Here is an 18,226-nt window from a genome sequence, read left to right on the forward strand (position 1 = left end):
TAAACTTCAGTTTATTTAATTTCCAAACCACGTAGTTTGTATGAATATGAAAATTAAATCATCCACACAGTTTATATGTTTTCTGAAAATTAAAGAGAGTGAGGGAAAGAGAGCGATAGTGGGATTTTTATGAGATTCGGCTTATCCCCAACCTACATCCTCGCCTTTGGCAAACCACCAAAGGATTCCACTAAACTAGTTCCTTTCTGGGTGAAACAAGACCGTTACAAGCGATACCCCACGCTCAAACACTCCTTCACTAGGCTAGAGCAACGCCTCTCCAAGCGATATCCCCTCGCTTGGTGCAACGATCCAAATAACCTTGAACCGTCAATATCTACAAGAAACAAATCAAATAGATGTACAAAGAATGCTCTCAGATAGAGCTAATTAGTACAATTGAAAAACTAATATACTTCAATTGAAAAACATCAAAGGAATGAAGCAAGAAGCTCAATATAAATATCACCGGTTTGAGTGAGAGAGCTTTTGAAAGATTGTTCAATGCTTGTTATTGTTTGTGAAGATCATAAACCATGTATTTATAGACTTGAAATCCTTCTTAAATGTGCTGCCCGCTCAAGTTTACTTGGAGTGCCCCCCAAGTTTCCAAAAAGAATTGGGCTCAAGTTTACTTGGAGTGCCCCCCCAAGTTTCCTTGCTTTCTTTCTTTTGAAAAATATTTTCCAGGGTTTTAAAATAAAGTCTTAAAGTCCATTTAAATCCCCTAATGAGCTTCTTTTAATTCACAATGACATTTTTACCTTTGAAGTACTTACATGAAGATTTCCTAAAAATATAAAAACTTTTTGTTCTTTGAAAACTTCATGGTTATCTTTGAGTTTTGAATTCATTCCATCTTTAGCTGTCTTTGAGCTTTCCTTTTTGATCACTTCATGACACATCATACACCTTTGAGTTGTTGGTGATCTTTTGATAGTTCCTTCGAAGCTTTGTTGGTTTTTTCTTTTTGAGTTTCCTGAAACATCATTACTTGAACACACAATACATTAAACCTTTCCTTCATTTGTTACCATCAATACAAGAGGAGAAAGCCTTGTTAGGCTAACAAGTTGTACTATAATATTTGTATCAAATATATTTGTAAGATAATGTGCATTAAAAATATTTAGTTAATACAAATGAAATTCATAAATAATTTAAATATCATTTATTATACATTCAATGATAATTTACACATGAACGGTTAGATAAAATGTTACTGTCAGTTTATTTTTTCATATAATTTCAAAGGCCCTAATATTTTCTTAAGTTATATGAGAGCAAATGAAGATATCAGGCTAGTAAGAATCTGTTAACAATCACCTTACAAATAAAGTAACCTATATCATACAAATTGTTCTACTGATTTAGAGCATGTCTTAAAATTACAGAATAAAAACAACTCTCCATCAAAGAAGATATCTATTGAGAACATCTGAACAAATTGAACTGGAAATAGTAAAATCCTATAAAAATAAGAGAAAAGGTTGTTCACAAACAAAAATTAACAAAATTGAACTGGAAATAGGGAAATCCTATGAATATAACAGAAAATATTGTTCACAAAAAAAAAAAAAACTTTTGTTCATATCTTAGTCAATCTGTTCCCAAAACTAAACTAATCAATTTACTAGAAGTCACTGCATTATGTGCATCTGCTTCCAGAGTTCTAATTCATAGCTGATGTATTGTAACTATAATGCATTGCAACTCCATTCTTTGTTGTTCCTTTTATTTATTTTTTTGCACAATCTTTTTTTCCGCATAATGAAACGTACATTACTAATGTATTTTAATCTGAAATAGATGTTTAAGATATTTTTAATGATTGATATAATTTACTTTGAAACTAACTCAAATTTAATTATTTTTAGGTGGAAAAGATCCCACGATCTTTTGAATCTTTGGAGCATTATTTTGATTCATATATTTTTCCTTTGTTGGAAGAAACACGCTCAGAGCTGTCATCAAGTATGGAGGTTATATCTAGGGCTCCTTTTGCTGAAGTGGTCTCTTTTGTTGAGTGCAGATCACAAAGAACGCAACTCTATGATGTCAAGGTTGATTCCTGGAAAAACAGGTTCAGTGTTAGTGGCAAGGAGCCCTACAGAACTCTGCCAGGAGATATTTTTGTCTTTGCAGATGTTAGACCTGAAACTATTTCTGACTTATGTCGAGCGGGAAGGACATGGGCTTTTGCTTTGGTCACTAAAATCACAGAGGATGAGGATGAGGATGATGAGAATTTTAGTACATCTACTAATTTTAGAGTCAGGGCATCTAAAGCGACTGAAGTGGGAGATTTAATCCAGAAATCTTTGTTTGTGATATTCTTGATAAATATAACTACCTATAAAAGAATTTGGAATGCATTGCACATGTTTGGAAATTTGAAGATTATCAAGGAAGTGTTATGCACCAAGTCCGTGGTAAGAAATGCAAATAATTTCTTTCATAGCATTTTATTTATTTCTTTTTTTTTTTTCCATTTTTTATGTGGCTAGAATTTCCATTGTTCAATTTTTGTTCAGTAGAAATAATGTTGTATTATTTGTTTATATTTGTGCTGGACGAGAACAGTCTGCTTGTAGATTTGATAGTATTTCATGAATTTGATCATGTTATGTTGGTGTGAACGTAAAGTTTTTCAATTTGGTTAATAATTTCTTTTGGATAAAGGTTAATAGAAAGCGTGATATGTGTTCTACGGAGTGTGATGGTATATGGCCTGGAACTCAGATATCATCTAAGCTGAATGAATCTCAAGTCAAGGCAGTTTTGGCTTCCCTTCATAATATACAATGCAGTCACAAGTCTTCTGTGGACCTCATATGGGGTCCTCCAGGAACAGGGAAAACCAAAACCATCAGTATACTGCTCTTTTACCTTGTAAGAATGAACTGTAGAACCCTCATTTGCACCCCAACCAATGTTGCAATTACAGGAGTGGCTTCTCGTGTTCTGATGCTGGTGAAAGAAACATTTGATGAATACTCTAGAAGAGATGCTTTGTTTTGTTGCATAGGGGACATCCTATTGTTTGGAAATAAGGAGCGTCTCAAAGTCAGTTCAGAGATTGAAGAGATACATTTGGATTACCGTGTTGATAGGCTTGTTGAGTGCTTGGGACCTTTGACGGGTTGGAGACACTGCTTCTCTTCCATGATAGATTTTCTTAAAGATTGCGTTTCTTGCTACCATATTTTCTTAGAAAATGAATCGATCAAGGAGAAAGATAAATGCAATGAAAATGAGTGTCCTGGGGAGGAGGATAGATCCTTTCTCAAATTCACAAGAGATAGATACAAATCTGTTGCCTCACCACTCCAAAAATGTGTTAGGATTTTCTGCACTCACATACCCAGAAGTTACATTCTGGAGCATAATTTCCAAAATATGGTAGAACTTATTCACTTACTTGATGAGCTAGAAAATCTGCTGTTTCAAGACACACTGGTTTCGGAAGAGCTGGAGGAGTTGTTTTCATGCACAGATGTAGTTGAGGACTGTCATCCATCTCTGGTGGGTTTGTCCAACCTACTTTACACAAGAAGCCAATGTATTTCTGTTCTGGAAACTCTTCGTTGTTCTCTTGGAGACCTTTCCTTGCCACGTGCTTTGTGCAAGAGTTCAATAAAGAACTTTTGTTTACAGACAGCTTCCTTAATTTTCTGCACTGCCTCAAGCTCATATAAGTTGCATTCAGTGGATATGGATATGTACCCACTGAAATTGTTAGTCATCGACGAAGCTGCACAGTTGAAAGAATGTGAGTCAACAATACCCCTACAGCTTCCGGGCATAAGTCATGCCATATTAGTTGGTGATGAATGCCAGCTGCCAGCGATGGTTAATAGCAATGTACATTTTTATCTTTGCTGTTCTACTTTTTCCATGATCAAATAATTTCCCTCTTGGTGCCCTTTATCGAATTCCTTTTTTTTCTGATAAAAAAAAAAAAAAAAAAACCTATCTGTGTTTCCCTATTTATTTATTTTTCCTTATTTACAGTTTTGCTGAGAATATGGCATTCCACATTCGATATCTGTTCTTCCTTTTTGTAGGTGTCTATTGAAGCTGGGTTTGGAATAAGTTTGTTTGAAAGGTTGAGTTCATTAGGTCATACAAAGCACCTTCTCAATATGCAGTACAGAATGCACCCATCAATCAGTTCCTTCCCGAATTCAAAGTTCTATCTCAGCCAGATTATGGATGCTGCAAATGTCAAAAGTCGAAGTTACGAGAAACAATACCTTCCAGGATTAATGTTTGGTCCTTATTCTTTCATAAATATTTTTGGTGGAAAGGAAGAATTGGATATTGGACATAGCCTAAAAAATATGGTTGAGGTGGCTGTTGTGGCCAAAATAGTGCGGAACCTGCACAGAGGTATTGTTAAGTTGGGGTTTAGTTTTTGTATTATATATACATATATTTTTTTCTATTGATTCAATCTATTTGTATACCTTATTAGTATATGTTCTTGGTTTATTTTTTGTATGGATAAAAATTGTCTTATTCCTGGTGGTATATTGTATTTATTTTTTGTAAAAGGGACTAATAGTCAGACAACTAAACTAGAACAATATGCTTGTTCTAAAACAGATATAGGCATGCAATATTGTACCTGCAAAGAAACTAATTTACCTAAAGGATTAAGCAGCTTGATTGCATGTGGAGAGAGACTTAAAAAAAAAAAAAACAAGGCAGCCTGGGGCACTATCCATTGTGTTCCGCCCCTTCCCCAGACCCTGCATATGCGGGAGCTTTGTTCACCAGGCTACCTTTTTTTTTTTTTTTCCTTTCCACATGCAATCGGGCTGCCTAATCCTTTAGGTGAAGTAGTTTCTTTGCAGGTAAAATATTGCATGCTTATATCTGTTTTAGAAGAAGCATATTGTGCTAGTTTAGTTGTCTAACTATTAGCCTCTTTTACAGTATCTTTAATTCAAACATGGATGAAGCTTTATTAGTCAAATTAAATCATCTGACTGTTACTCTATTCTTAGGTCTTCCTTATTTGTGGTTATATTATTTAAGTAAACTATATTATTTGTTTTTCTAAAAAATATTGAGGAGAAACATATATTGTTTCCATATGCCATTAGACCACTTTCTTGTGAGATTTAACATCCTACTTTTTTGAATTTATTTTGATCCAGCATGGAGTGGCTTGAAACAGAAGCTCAGCATTGGCGTAGTGTCACCTTATGCAGCTCAGGTTGTAGCAATTCAAGAGAAGTTTGGGCGGAAATATGAGAAACTTGATAACTTCGCAGTAAAAGTAAAGTCTATTGATGGCTTCCAAGGGGGAGAAGAAGATATAATAATAATATCTACTGTTAGATCTAATAGTAATGGATCAATTGGGTTCCTTTCTGATGTTCGAAGAACTAATGTTGCTTTAACAAGAGCAAGGTATTACCTTCAATGGATTTTCTGTTAAACAAAATTGCTTTCCGATCTTGCATTTTGTGCATGGTGAATATCTATTGGTGTTTTCATTCTTTTTAGATACTGTCTTTGGGTTTTGGGAAATGAGCGAACCCTAGTTCCTAATGAATCTATATGGCAAGAGTTAGTTCTTGATGCCAAGAGTCGTCAATGTTACTTCAATGCTGATGAAGATAAGGATATGGCAAAAGCCATATTAGAGGTCAAGAAAGAGTTTGATCAACTTGGTGATTTGCTTAATGGGGAAAGTGTACTTTTTAAAAAGGTTAGGTGGAAGGTATGTAGCTTATATTAGTTGTCTTTCCTTACCATGGATTTTTTCCACTTTGGCATTTTTCATTCTTACATTTTTCTCCGTTTGGACCGCATTTTCTCATATATGTTCTTTCAATGTTCCTTCTTATTTTTCACATTATATTAACAGGTTCTTTTCAGTGATGATTTTAAGAAGTCATTTGGAAAACTACAATCTGTCCGTACTAAGACTTCAGTTATTAATCTTTTGCTAAAGCTTTCTAATGGTTGGCGGCCTAAAAAGAGAAATGTTGACACAGTTTGTGAATGCTCTTCATATATCTTGAAACAATTCAAGGTTGAAGGTTTGTATGTTGTTTGCTCCAATGACATAGCGAAGGAATTAAAATACATTCAAGTTTTGAAGGTCTGGGATATTTTGCCTTTGGATGATATTCCAAAATTGATTAAGCGTCTTGATTGCATATTCATAAAGTATACTGATGATTTCATCAATCGATGCAAAGCCAAATATCTTGAGGGGTATGCCCATTCTTATGCATTCTATTGAATCTTGTACAATTCTCCTCATAGATTGAATACATTTTTCTCTTTAACTTTTATCTTATTTATTTACTTGGTTGTTTTGTTAGGGATTTGGAAGTTCCTAAGATGTGGCCAATCTCATTCGATATTGTCCGGTTCAAGGATCTTAGCAAGATTGAATCAGAGGCAAATTTGGGTGATGATGATTTCGATGGTAGAACTTATGTTGAGAATTCGAAGGTGAATGAAAGCTTGTTGTTGATGAAATTCTATTCCTTATCCCCACCTGTTGTGAGTCACTTGCTCTCTGATCGTGATGTTCGAGAATTGGAGCTCCCATTTGAAGTAACTGACCAAGAAATGAAGATAATTCTTTTCCACAACAGCACCTTTATTCTTGGTCGGTCAGGGACGGGTAAAACTACAGTATTGACCATGAAATTATTTCAAAATGAGCAACGGCACCATATAGCAATGGAAGGTGTTAGTGAAGACGAGAGCAGTAGCCCTTTGGATGCTGGACAAAACAAGATTGAGGGTGTTGGAGAGAATAAAGGATCTGTTTTGCGCCAGCTTTTTGTGACAGTGAGTCCTAAATTATGTTATGCTGTCAAACAGCATGTTTCTGACTTGAAAAGGTGCGTAAATTAGAGAGTTAAATAAGACTGCAAAGTGTATGCCTGCTATTTCTATCTGCACTTCAATGGTCTATTTTCTGGTAAAATATTTTTTCTCAATTTCCTTTTGTAAGTTTCTTTCTGGGGCTGAGATAGGTTGGAAGCTAGTATTTTCTTAATTTCAATGTTTAAAATGCTTGGTAAAGATGATATGCCTGTCTTGGGACAAATAATAAAATGCTCGATATTTTAGCAGAATGTAATTTTTGAAGGATGATATTTATACCATCTCTCTGCAGGCAATTCAATGGCATCAGTTTAGAGGGTTAAACTTTATACATGAATACTGGTGGCTGGATGATATGAAAATTAATAAGTTACATGGTTATAGCAACTCACTAATAACTAATAAGATACATATCATACTCGGAGGAATAGCCATGTATATATATGTATGTATGTACATTCATATGTATGATAGGTCTTAAGCATACATAAGAGAGAATTCTTTCTGCTGTCTAATAAAAAATGTGAAACTGCTTGGATAGTGTACCTAATCTTCCTGTTCTTTGCATACTATGATTTCTAGAGCACTAAACACATGCTTGTTAACAGTGGTCCCCACTAAGCTTATTTTTCAAAATCTATCTAGAATATTCTCTTCTGCAATTTACGAATCATATTGGATTAGGTCATGTAAGGATTAGGTCATGTAAACATGAGCTTAAAATTCTATGAGCATCACTAAGAGAACTTCTACACTGTCACATTTGATGCAGTCGTGCTATCAGGCACGTTTGCAAGGCATTCCATGTACCACTGCTGAAATTGCACAGCTGCGTGACTTGACAACATGATGACAAACAAATATCATATTTAATGGTTACAACAGTAATTCTGACAAGACAAATGCTATTAGATCACTGTAGACACTCTCTGAAGAGCAGTATATTATATCATTCTTTAAAATTAATTACTTGATGTATAAAGTCCATAATTCTTTTGAATAAACAGAACTTGTAATAAAACAAACTTGTAACATCAGTGTAAATTTGAATTATGTTATGTGAACATATGCAGGAATCAAAGAAGCTGGAAATTGTGTGATTCAAATTCTAAAAAAGGTCAAAATATTTTTTCTTGCCAACACCTTTTATTAGAAAGCTAGATTTTCTTCCCAGAGATCATATACTATTTTTAAAAGGTATTGTACAAGATAAACCACAGTTTTCTTATTGCATCAAATGTTAGTCCATTCAGTGTGGACTTCTTGTGGGCGTGTTGGCATTGCCTTTTTGCCTCCCTTGCAAAATGGTGACAGTTGCCAAGCTAGGGAAATTGCTTGAAGATTCACAATGAGAAAAAAATTGCTTGGGTAAGGCCAAGTTGCTTGTCACCATGGTCTTAAAATTTGATTTCTACTCAAATTTTGAAGCTCCAAAAGTACAGAAATTTCAACGAAAATTTCAATTTTGATGTCAATTTCAATCTCGATTTGAAAAAATAACGGAAATTAGTAGTAAAGCATGAAATTCTTTGTGAAACTTTAGAAATGGTTAACAAACATAATAATATAAGTTTTAGGACTAATATTTTAAAAATTAAATACATCTATGTTTTGTATGAGGTGGAAAATGTTGTGCCGGGCACCCCACTTGTGCCAAACACCAATACTATAACTATTGTTATTGAATATTTAAGAAAATTAAAGCAATGCAGAAACTAATAATAAAGCAATAAAAAGAACAAGACAAGAAATTTACGAGATTCGGTATAGAATTACCTATGTCTTCGGGCGTTGATGATCAATCCACTACTTCTTGACAAAGTACAACTTTGAGGTGTGTTTTACAAATGGAGAGTTGAGCTCTTTATATAGCTTCAACCTCAAGTCTAAAAAACACTTCTCTCCAATGTGAGACAAATAATATAAAAAATTCGAAACAACCTTTTTATATTAAGGTGCAAGTATTCTGCCAATGTGGGACAAAAAAACAACAAATCTCCACCTTGACGATATATTCAACAAAATTTTCAGTCACCAACATTTTCTGGAGTTCCACATCATCGGCGCCTTCCAAAAATACTCAAATTTGCAGGATATTGATCAAGTCCAAACAATGTTTGAACTTGATTGTTGTCACAATCTTGGTCAACATATCTGCGGGATTTTCAGTTTTAGCAATCTTCTGAAGAAGTATCTTGCCTCCATCAATAATATCTCGCATAAAATGAAACCGAACGTCGATGTGCTTCGTTCATGCATGGTAGACTTGGTTCTTTGCCAAGTGAATAACACTCTGGCTATCACAGAATACAACCATGTGCTTCTGAACAACTATCAAATTTTCAAGTAAGCCCTGCAACCAAATAGCTTCCTTAACAGCCTCTGAAGCTGCCATGTACTCTGCTTCTGTTGTAGACAAAGTAATGGTAAACTGTAAGGTAGACCTCCAACTCACTTGACCATTAGCAAATGTAAAAATATATCTAGTAGTTGATCGATGTTTATCCAAATCACCTGCAAAATCCGAATCCACATATCCAACAACACGTTGATCAATAGTATTATTTTTCTCAAATACTATACCAATATCAATCGTATTCATAATATCTCTCAAAATCCATTTCACCGCTTGCCAATGTCCTTTATCCGGATCATGCATATACCTGCTCATCATACTAACAGCTTGTGAAATATCAGGTCTAGTACAAACCATTGCATACATCAAACTACCAACAACACTTGCATAAGGAACCTGTGACATATACTTACATTCCTCATCTGATTTAGGAGATAAAGCAGCAGTAAGTTTGAAATGAGGAGCAAGAGGAGTGCTTATTGGTTTTGACTGCTCAGACATGCCAAAACTCTGTACTACCTTTTTCAAATACTGTTTCGGAGACAAACTAACTCTTCCTCTCATTCTGTCTCTGCGAATCTCCATGCCATGTATCTTCTTTGCTTCACCAAGATCTTTCATCTCAAACTCTTGATTTAACTGACTTTTCAACTTGTTGATTTCTTCCCTATTCTTTGAAGCTATCAACATATCATCAACATACAAGAGTAAATATATAAAAGATCCATTTTGTAATCTGCAAAAATAAACACAATGATCATGTTTATTTCTGATGTACTTCTGACCCATCATAAACTGATGAAATCGTTTGTACTACTGTCTTGGAGACTGTTTTAAACCATACAACGATTTACCCAGTTTACATACCCAATTTTCTTTTCCAGCAACCTGAAATCCATCTGGCTGAGTCATATAGATTTCCTCTTCCAAATCACCATGTAAAAATGCAGATTTAAAATCGAGTTGAACTAGTTCAAGATCAAATTGTGCTACCAAAGCCAACAAAATTCGAATGGAAGAATGTTTAACAACTGGAGAAAATACCTCATTATAATCAATGTCTTCCTTTTGTGTGTAACCCTTAGCTACCAATCTAGCTTTGAAGCGAAAATTATTTGCATATGGAAATCCTTCTTTCTTTACATAAACTCATTTACAACCAATTGCTTTCTTACCCTTGGGTAGTTGGGCTAGCTCCCAAGTCTGATTCTGATGAAGAGACTGCATTTCTTCATCCATTGCCTTTTTCTACTTGTCTGATTCAGAGTTCCTCATTGCTTCTTTGAAAGTGTAAAGAACATTATCATCTACAACTGGAAGTGCATGGGCCACCATATCAGTATACCGAGCAGGTTTTCAAATTTCTCGTCTTGGCCTTTGAGAAACAATTGATTGTTGTTGCTGTGAAGATTCTCGAATTGAAATCTCCTCTTCTTGTACACTATTCCCCATCATAACTGGAGAGTTACCTTGTGTAGTCTCATTTCTCACTGGGTTTCCCAAAATTCTCTCAACCTCCACCTGTTGTTGAGTACCATTGGTCTTCTCTTCAACTCGTGACTCCTTGCGTATTGTTTTTTTCATCATCGCAAGTTCATCAAAAGTTACATATCTACTTAAAATTATTTTTTTCGTCTCTAGACACCAAAGACGGTATCCTTTGACTCCTGCGCTTATCCCCAAGAATATTGCTTTCTTGGCTCTTGGATCCAACTTAGATTTTTTAACATGATAATAAGCCATAGTACCAAATACATGTAAAGAATCATAATTACTAGCAGGCTTTCCAGACCATACCTCATAGGGTGTTTTTTTCCCTATTGCAGATGATGGTAGACGATTGATGAGAAGACACGCATATCTAACAGCCTCAGCCCAAAACCTTTTGTCTAACTCAGCATTAGACAACATACATCGAACTTTCTCCAGCAAAGTCCGATTCATGCGCTCTGCCACCCCATTCTGTTGTGGTGTATTTCGAACTGTGAAGTGTTGAGCAATACCTTCATAAACGGGTCACTCGTGTATTCACCACCATTATCTGACCTGAGTCGTTTAATCTTTTTGCCAGTTTGAGTTTCAACTAATTTTTTCCACTTAAGGAAAATATCACACACTTCATTTTTATGCTTAATAGAATACACCCAAACTCTTCTAGAAAAATCATCAACAAAAGTGACAAAATAATGCATACCACCCAATGAAGCCATTTTTGTGGGCCCCCATACATCTGTATGGATGTAGTCTAAAATACCTTCAATCTGGTGGATTGCGGTGCCAAATTTCACTCTAGTTTGTTTTCCCAGAATGCAGTGCTCACAAAATTCAAGTTTGCACATCTTTGCACCCTTTAACAAACCTCGCTTAGCTAACTGTTGCAAAGATTTTTCTCCTGCATGTGCTAATCGCATATGCCATAACCTGGTTGTATTTGAACTTGCATCTTTCTCAGAAACAACAGCTGCTAAGCCAATAATTGTACTACCTTGTAAATAAAACAAGTTATTTTTCCTTATTCCTTTCATCACCACCAGCGCACTTGATTTAATCTTTAAGGTTCCATCTTTCAAAGTGATAGTGAACCCTTTAGATTCTAAGGCGCCCAATGAAATCAGATTCTTCTTTAGGCTTGGAACATACCTAACATCAGTCAAGGTTTTAATAGTTCCATCTTGACATTTCAACTGTATTGATCCTATTCTAGTTGTTTTACAAGTATTATCGTTTCCCATAAAAACAACCCCACCATTTAATTCTTCAAAATTAGAAAACCATTCCCTATTGGGACACATGTGATAGAAACAACTAGAATCCAAAATGCACTCACCAAAATAATGTGACGAAGATGTTCCAACAAGAGAAAAATCTGACTCACTTCCATCATCATTGGCTATATTGGCATTAGAATATGCTTTGCCCTTATTCTTCTGCTGTAATTTAGGGCAATCTTTCTTCTAATGCCCTCTCTCATGACAAAAGGCACATTCATCTTTAGCAGGTCTCCCACGAGATTTACTCCTCCCATGAGATTTACTCTTCCTTCCAGGCATACGACTCTGAGAACGTCCCCTTATTGTTAGCGCTTCTGTTGTTTCCTTATGGACCCTCTGATCCTTCTTTCTGCATTCAGTACTAATCAATGCAGAACAAACAGCATCATAAGTAACTTTATCTTTCCCATACAATAATGTGGTGGTCAAATGTTCATACTCATCAGGGAGAGAATTCAGTAACAATATGGCTTTATCCTCATCTTTCACCTTTTCATCCAAATTTAACAAATCGGCCAAAATTTTATTAAGAGCATTTATGTGGTCATTAATCGAAATACCTTGTTGATACTGGAAACAAAACAATTTCTTTTTCAAATAGAGCTGATTTTCCAGACTCTTGGTCATAAATGTATCTTCCAATGTCTTCCACAATTTCTTTGCAGATGTCTCCCTCATAACACAATATTTCTGATTGTTGGCGAGACATCGACGAATCGTACCACATGCCTGACGATTGATCTTTTCCCAATCTCTGTCACCCATATCTACCGGTTTATCATCCAAAGCAATATTTAGTTCTTGTTGATACAAGATGTTCATCACCTCACATTGCCACATACCAAAATTATTGGTACCATCAAATTTCTCCACCTCAAACCAAGCATTAGCTATCGTCTTCGATGATGATGTTGAAGCTGAAGGGGTTGGAGTTCGTGTGGACAGAGTTTCTTCTACTGCTGCACTAGTTTTTGTCATCTTCTATATATTCAATAGCAACCAACAAAGCAAAAGGTTTAGGATGAATAGTACGTACCAACTGTGTCTACTCTGTTTTATCCTATAAAATTCCACTTTGACCAGGCCGACCTCTAGGGAGCGACTGAGCCGCAATGGTCTCTAAGCGCTCGCTTAGACAAGGTCTTTCTTAGGCATCAAACGTGGAATCAAGGATCCTAACAGAGGAACACCTCCGTATCAACACTATTCAACCTAGCTCTGATACCAATTGTTGTGTCGGGCACCCCACTTGTGCCAAACACCAATATTATAACTATTGCTATTGAATATATAAGAAAATTAAAGTAATGTAGAAACTAATAATAAAGCAATAAAAAGAACAACTTACGAGGTTCGGTATAGAATTACCTGCGTCCTCGGGCGTCGATGATCAATCCACTACTTCTTGACAAAGTACAACTTTGAGGTGTGTTTTACAAATGAAGAGTTGAGCTCTTTATATAGCTTCAACCTCAAGTCTAAAAAACATTTCTCTCCAATGTGGGAGAAATAATATAAAAAATTCAAAACAACCTTTAATACTAAGGTGGAAGTATTCTACCAATGTGGGACAAAAATACAACAGAAAAGTTGTAAAATAGTATGTGTATCAAATATATTTGTAAGATAATGTACATTAAACATATTCAGTTAATACAAATGAAATTTATAAATCATTTAAATATTATTTATTATACAAATAATGATAATTTAGATATGAATAGTTAAATAAAATGTTATTGTAAGTTTATTTTTTCATATAATTTCAAAAGCACCTGTAATAAATTTTTTTTTGATAAAGCAAATAAAATAAATTAAAAGATAAATTTCACTACTATATTAAAAATTAAATACATCTATGTTTTTTATGAGGTGGAAAAGTTGTAAAATAGTTTGTGTGTCAAACATATTTTTAAGATAATGCACATTAAACATATTCAGTTGATAAAAATGATATTTATAATTATTTAAATATTATTTATTATACAAATATTGATAATTTATACATGAATAGTTAAATAAAATGTTATTGTAAGGTTATTATTTTGATATAACTTCAAAAGCACTTGTAATAAAATTTTGTTTCAATAAAATAAGTTAAAAAATAAATTTCACTTCACTCCTAAATCTTTCATTTGAATTTCAACAAAATTTCATTGTATAGTTTAAATTTCGACAAGTTTCACAAAAATTTTGAGATTTTGATAAATTTCAAATGATTCGTTGAGATTTTAATGGAAATCGATTGCCATTTCGATTTCGAGGGTGACGGAAATCGGAAATTTTGACAAAAATTTCAACAATTTCGTTGGAATTTAAGACCATGCTTGTCACCTAGGCGAACTTGGAAGATCAAGTAGTTGCCCAGCCGACAAAGGCCATTAGGCGACGTTGATCGCTTGGTTATTATGGTATATATATAAAATTACAATTTTATTATTATGGTAGTATTTAGCTATACTGCTCCAAAGGTTGAAATTTTACTTCTTTATGCTTCGAAAGACAAATATTTCTTAATTTGTCAATGCATAGAAGTATCTTTCATCAGTATTTTTTTTTTTGTCTGTAGTGTGATTCGTATTTGATGAACCATGAATTTATGGACTGTGGAGCATACATACATTACTGTGGATGTGAAGAATGGGGATATGTTGAAGAGTCAAAAGTTTAGAAGCATCTATATAAGTTATGAATAATACGTGCAAATATATGCAAAACAATAAAATAAAGCCAACGTTTGGAGAAGCACCTATCCTAAAATCCCAAGCCATTAGTTGAGCTCCCAAGAATTGGTTTTATTATCTAGCAGTGGTCCATTGTGCACCAGTTCATTGGGCTTGTACTATAGGTGAAGCACAATTCCATCATTTTTCTCTTGCTGAATTTTAATTATAAGAATTGAGTACTCAAGAGTGAAGATTCAAACCCCGATTTTCAGGTCAAATAAATTCTTGTCCCACATTAGAGAACGATGCAAGCAAAAAAAATAGAATATAGGCCACTATCTAGCTCTCACAGTTAATATTTTTTAAAGGAATGTCAAACTCCAACGCACATTGTGACATAATTACATAAAATACTGTTTAACTTAACAATGCCTAAGAAGTTGCAAAATTACATTGTGACTTCATCTCTATTTGATCCAAAATAATAGAACTCTTTGGCATGTAGCATATATAAGGTATTATGAGGTTTATAATGGTGAGGCTAGATTCTTTTATGATTGTATCAAGGGTCCGCGAAGGTTCTACCGTAAGACTTGCCAAAAATTACTATATTTCTTTTGTTACTAGACTAACAGCTCCTATTGTTTGGTGGTACTTACCAAATTAAAATGGTCCTTACCAAATTGCTATATTTTGATGGAAAAGTCCTCACACAAAATATTTTTTCTATCAAGTAAAACTGCACTTTTATAGTTTTATCAGTTTGTGCATGATAGATACTCAATTTAGCTGTTTGGAGGATGTTCAGTTTCTAATTATATGCCATCTTATAAATATAGGTTTGCTCAGGGCAGAAAATTTGCAGCTGAAAGTAGTTCAAGTAATGTGGAGTATATTGATGATACTGCACAATTCAATGATATTGCTGATTATTTTATTGATATTCCTTCACATTCATTCCCTCTAGTAATAACATTCCATAAATTTTTGATGATGCTTGATGGAACATTGGGTAGTTCATACTTTGAGAGATTTTTTGATGCAAGGGAGCTTTCCTTTGGGAAGATCAACTCCAGATCAGTTGCCTTAGAGACGTTTATAAAAACAAAGGAGGTTAGTTATGACAGGTTTTGCTCATCTTACTGGCCACATTTCAATACTCAGTTGACAAAGAAGTTTGATCCTTCCAGAGTCTTTACGGAGATAATTTCTCATATAAAAGGTGGTTTGCAAGCTGGGGTGGCCTGTGATGGAAAACTCAGTCGGGAGGATTATCTTCAGCTGTCTGAGAGTCGAAATTCAACATTAACAAAGATGAAGAGAGATCAAATTTATAATATTTTTCAACATTATGAAAAAATGAAGTTGGAAAATGGTGATTTTGATTTGGCTGATCTTGTAATTGATCTTCATCGTCGACTTGTAGCTGAAAAATACAAGGGTGACGAAATGGATTTTGTATATGTGGATGAAGTGCAAGATCTCACAATGAGGCAAATTGCACTTTTCAAGTTTATATGCAGAAATGTTGATGATGGTTTTGTCTTTTCAGGTGATACAGCCCAAACGATTGCAAGGGGGATAGATTTTAGGTTTGAAGATATAAGAACTCTGTTTTACAATGAGTTTTTGTTGGAATCAAGAAGCAATGAAAGTGATTGTAAAAAAAAGAAAGGATTATTAGCACCCATTTTCCATTTGAACCAGAACTTTCGCACCCATGATGGTGTTCTCAAGTTATCTCAGAGTGTTATTAATCTCCTTTATCGTTTTTTCCCTTCATTTGTTGATATTTTGGACCCAGAGGGTAGCCTTATATATGGAGAGCCTCCCATCTTGCTTGAATCTGGCAATGATGAAGACGCAATCATGACTATTTTCAGAAATAGTGGAAATGCTGTTGGAAGTATGGTTGGCTTCGGAGCAGAGCAAGTTATCCTGGTGAGAGATGATAGTTCTAGGAATGATATTTCTGTCTATGTTGGGAAGCAAGCTCTCATCCTGACAATAGTGGAATGCAAAGGCCTAGAATTTCAAGTAAGTGATTGCTATTATCCCTTTGTTTGTATATCAATTCATTGTTTATTTGTGAAGAGGTATTAGGTTTGAGAGATTCTCTTTTATTTTCTTTTCTATTCTTTTGATTTCTTTCATAGTGGACATTTTTTTAGCTTTTGTTGAGTAAATTATATTTATTCCCATTAGCCTTGTGGTTTCCTTTTCTCCATATTTTCTGACTTGGTCATGCTCTTCACTTCAAATGTCTTCAATGAGGATTATCTTTCTACTCCGTCTAATACCTACTTGTTGGGGCATTATGGTGCTGCAGTTTCTTGCCATAATGTTCTGAGCCTAACTTGTTGTAAAAGCCCTATTTTTTATTTTTATTTTTTATTGGAGGGAGATGGGGGTGTGTGTTTGGTTTGTTTGGCTGGCTAGCTGTCTTTTCTTGTCAAATACTATTTGCAGCACTATATCCACACCGATTATGGCATTGTCAGAGTTCTTGCATTGTATTGTGCGTTATTGCTCAGTCATCTGCTCTTTCAATTCGTATTTTGTTGTTATTGTAGGACGTGTTGTTGTACAATTTTTTTGGTTCATCACCTTTAAAAAATCATTGGAGAGTGATATATGAATATATGAAGGAACAAGAATTGCTTGACTCTACTTCTCCAAAGTCCTTTCCCAGTTTCAATGAAGCAAAACACAATGTTTTATGCTCGGAATTAAAGCAATTATACGTTGCTATCACACGTACTAGGCAGAGACTGTGGATTTGTGAGAATAAAGAGGAGTTCTCCAGGCCTATGTTTGACTACTGGAAGAAATTATGCCTTGTACAAGTTAGGCAACTGGATTATTCACTTGCACAAGCCATGCAAGCTACAAGTACCAAAGAGGAATGGAAGTCACGGGGCATAAAGGTTTCCTTAATTGTTCCATGTATTTTTAGGATTGTCAATATTCTATCATGAGAAAGGAAATTCAGGATGATCCTTTCATCCTCTGTTTTCTGCTCAACAGCATGATTTGCATTTTTTCACGCTTTCATTTTGTTGGCATTCATTTATTTGCTTTTTTGCAGCTCCTTGAGGAGCATAATTATGTGATGGCGATATTATGTTTTGAAAGAGCGGGGGACCATTATTGGGAGAGATTGGCTAAAGCTGGTGGCCTTAAAGCAGATGCAGACCGTATGCATAGTTCAAGACCTGAAATGGCTCGTAATTTCTGTAAGGAGGCTGCTGAAATATTTGAAGAGATTGGTGAGGCAAAATCTGCTGCAAAATGTTATTATCAGTTAAATGAGTTTGAAAGAGCAGGTATTTCTGTTTATTTTAACATAGTATTTTCATAATTATTATTGTTTTCATGCTGAGTTTTTTGTTATCTACAATTTTTGGCTTTCTTCAGTCTGTAATAGTAGGTGTTTATGTGTTCAAAGCAGGCTCTGACATTCTCTCTTATGTAGAACAAAAATTTTATGTTGGTTGTGGCTGGTGGCGTAGCTAAATATTTGAATGAGAATTTTTTATTTAAATAGAGGTATTAGCTATCTAAAGTGGAAG

At 34.7% G+C, this 18,226-nt stretch overlaps 1 protein-coding gene across 2 annotated transcripts in view; it reads left to right on the forward strand.

The window, feature by feature from the left end:
• LOC131145129 (uncharacterized) overlaps positions 1 to 18,226 on the forward strand; it is a 49,244-nt gene that overhangs the window by 17,809 nt on the left and 13,209 nt on the right. Inside the window, exons 2-11 of one of the 2 annotated variants that reach the window (XM_058094222.1) lie at positions 1,878 to 2,432; positions 2,683 to 3,864; positions 4,068 to 4,392; positions 5,166 to 5,421; positions 5,518 to 5,734; positions 5,882 to 6,234; positions 6,345 to 6,875; positions 15,494 to 16,691; positions 17,228 to 17,581; positions 17,743 to 17,980. In XM_058094222.1, the coding sequence (XP_057950205.1) occupies positions 1,878 to 2,432; positions 2,683 to 3,864; positions 4,068 to 4,392; positions 5,166 to 5,421; positions 5,518 to 5,734; positions 5,882 to 6,234; positions 6,345 to 6,875; positions 15,494 to 16,691; positions 17,228 to 17,581; positions 17,743 to 17,980 (5,209 nt within the window). The remainder of the gene's footprint in view (positions 1 to 1,877; positions 2,433 to 2,682; positions 3,865 to 4,067; positions 4,393 to 5,165; positions 5,422 to 5,517; positions 5,735 to 5,881; positions 6,235 to 6,344; positions 6,876 to 15,493; positions 16,692 to 17,227; positions 17,582 to 17,742; positions 17,981 to 18,226) is intronic. The other variant, XM_058094223.1, reaches the window with a different exon arrangement.

Source organism: Malania oleifera, chromosome 12, assembly GCF_029873635.1.
Source record: "Malania oleifera isolate guangnan ecotype guangnan chromosome 12, ASM2987363v1, whole genome shotgun sequence".
In the NCBI taxonomy this organism is placed as follows: domain Eukaryota; kingdom Viridiplantae; phylum Streptophyta; class Magnoliopsida; order Santalales; family Ximeniaceae; genus Malania; species Malania oleifera.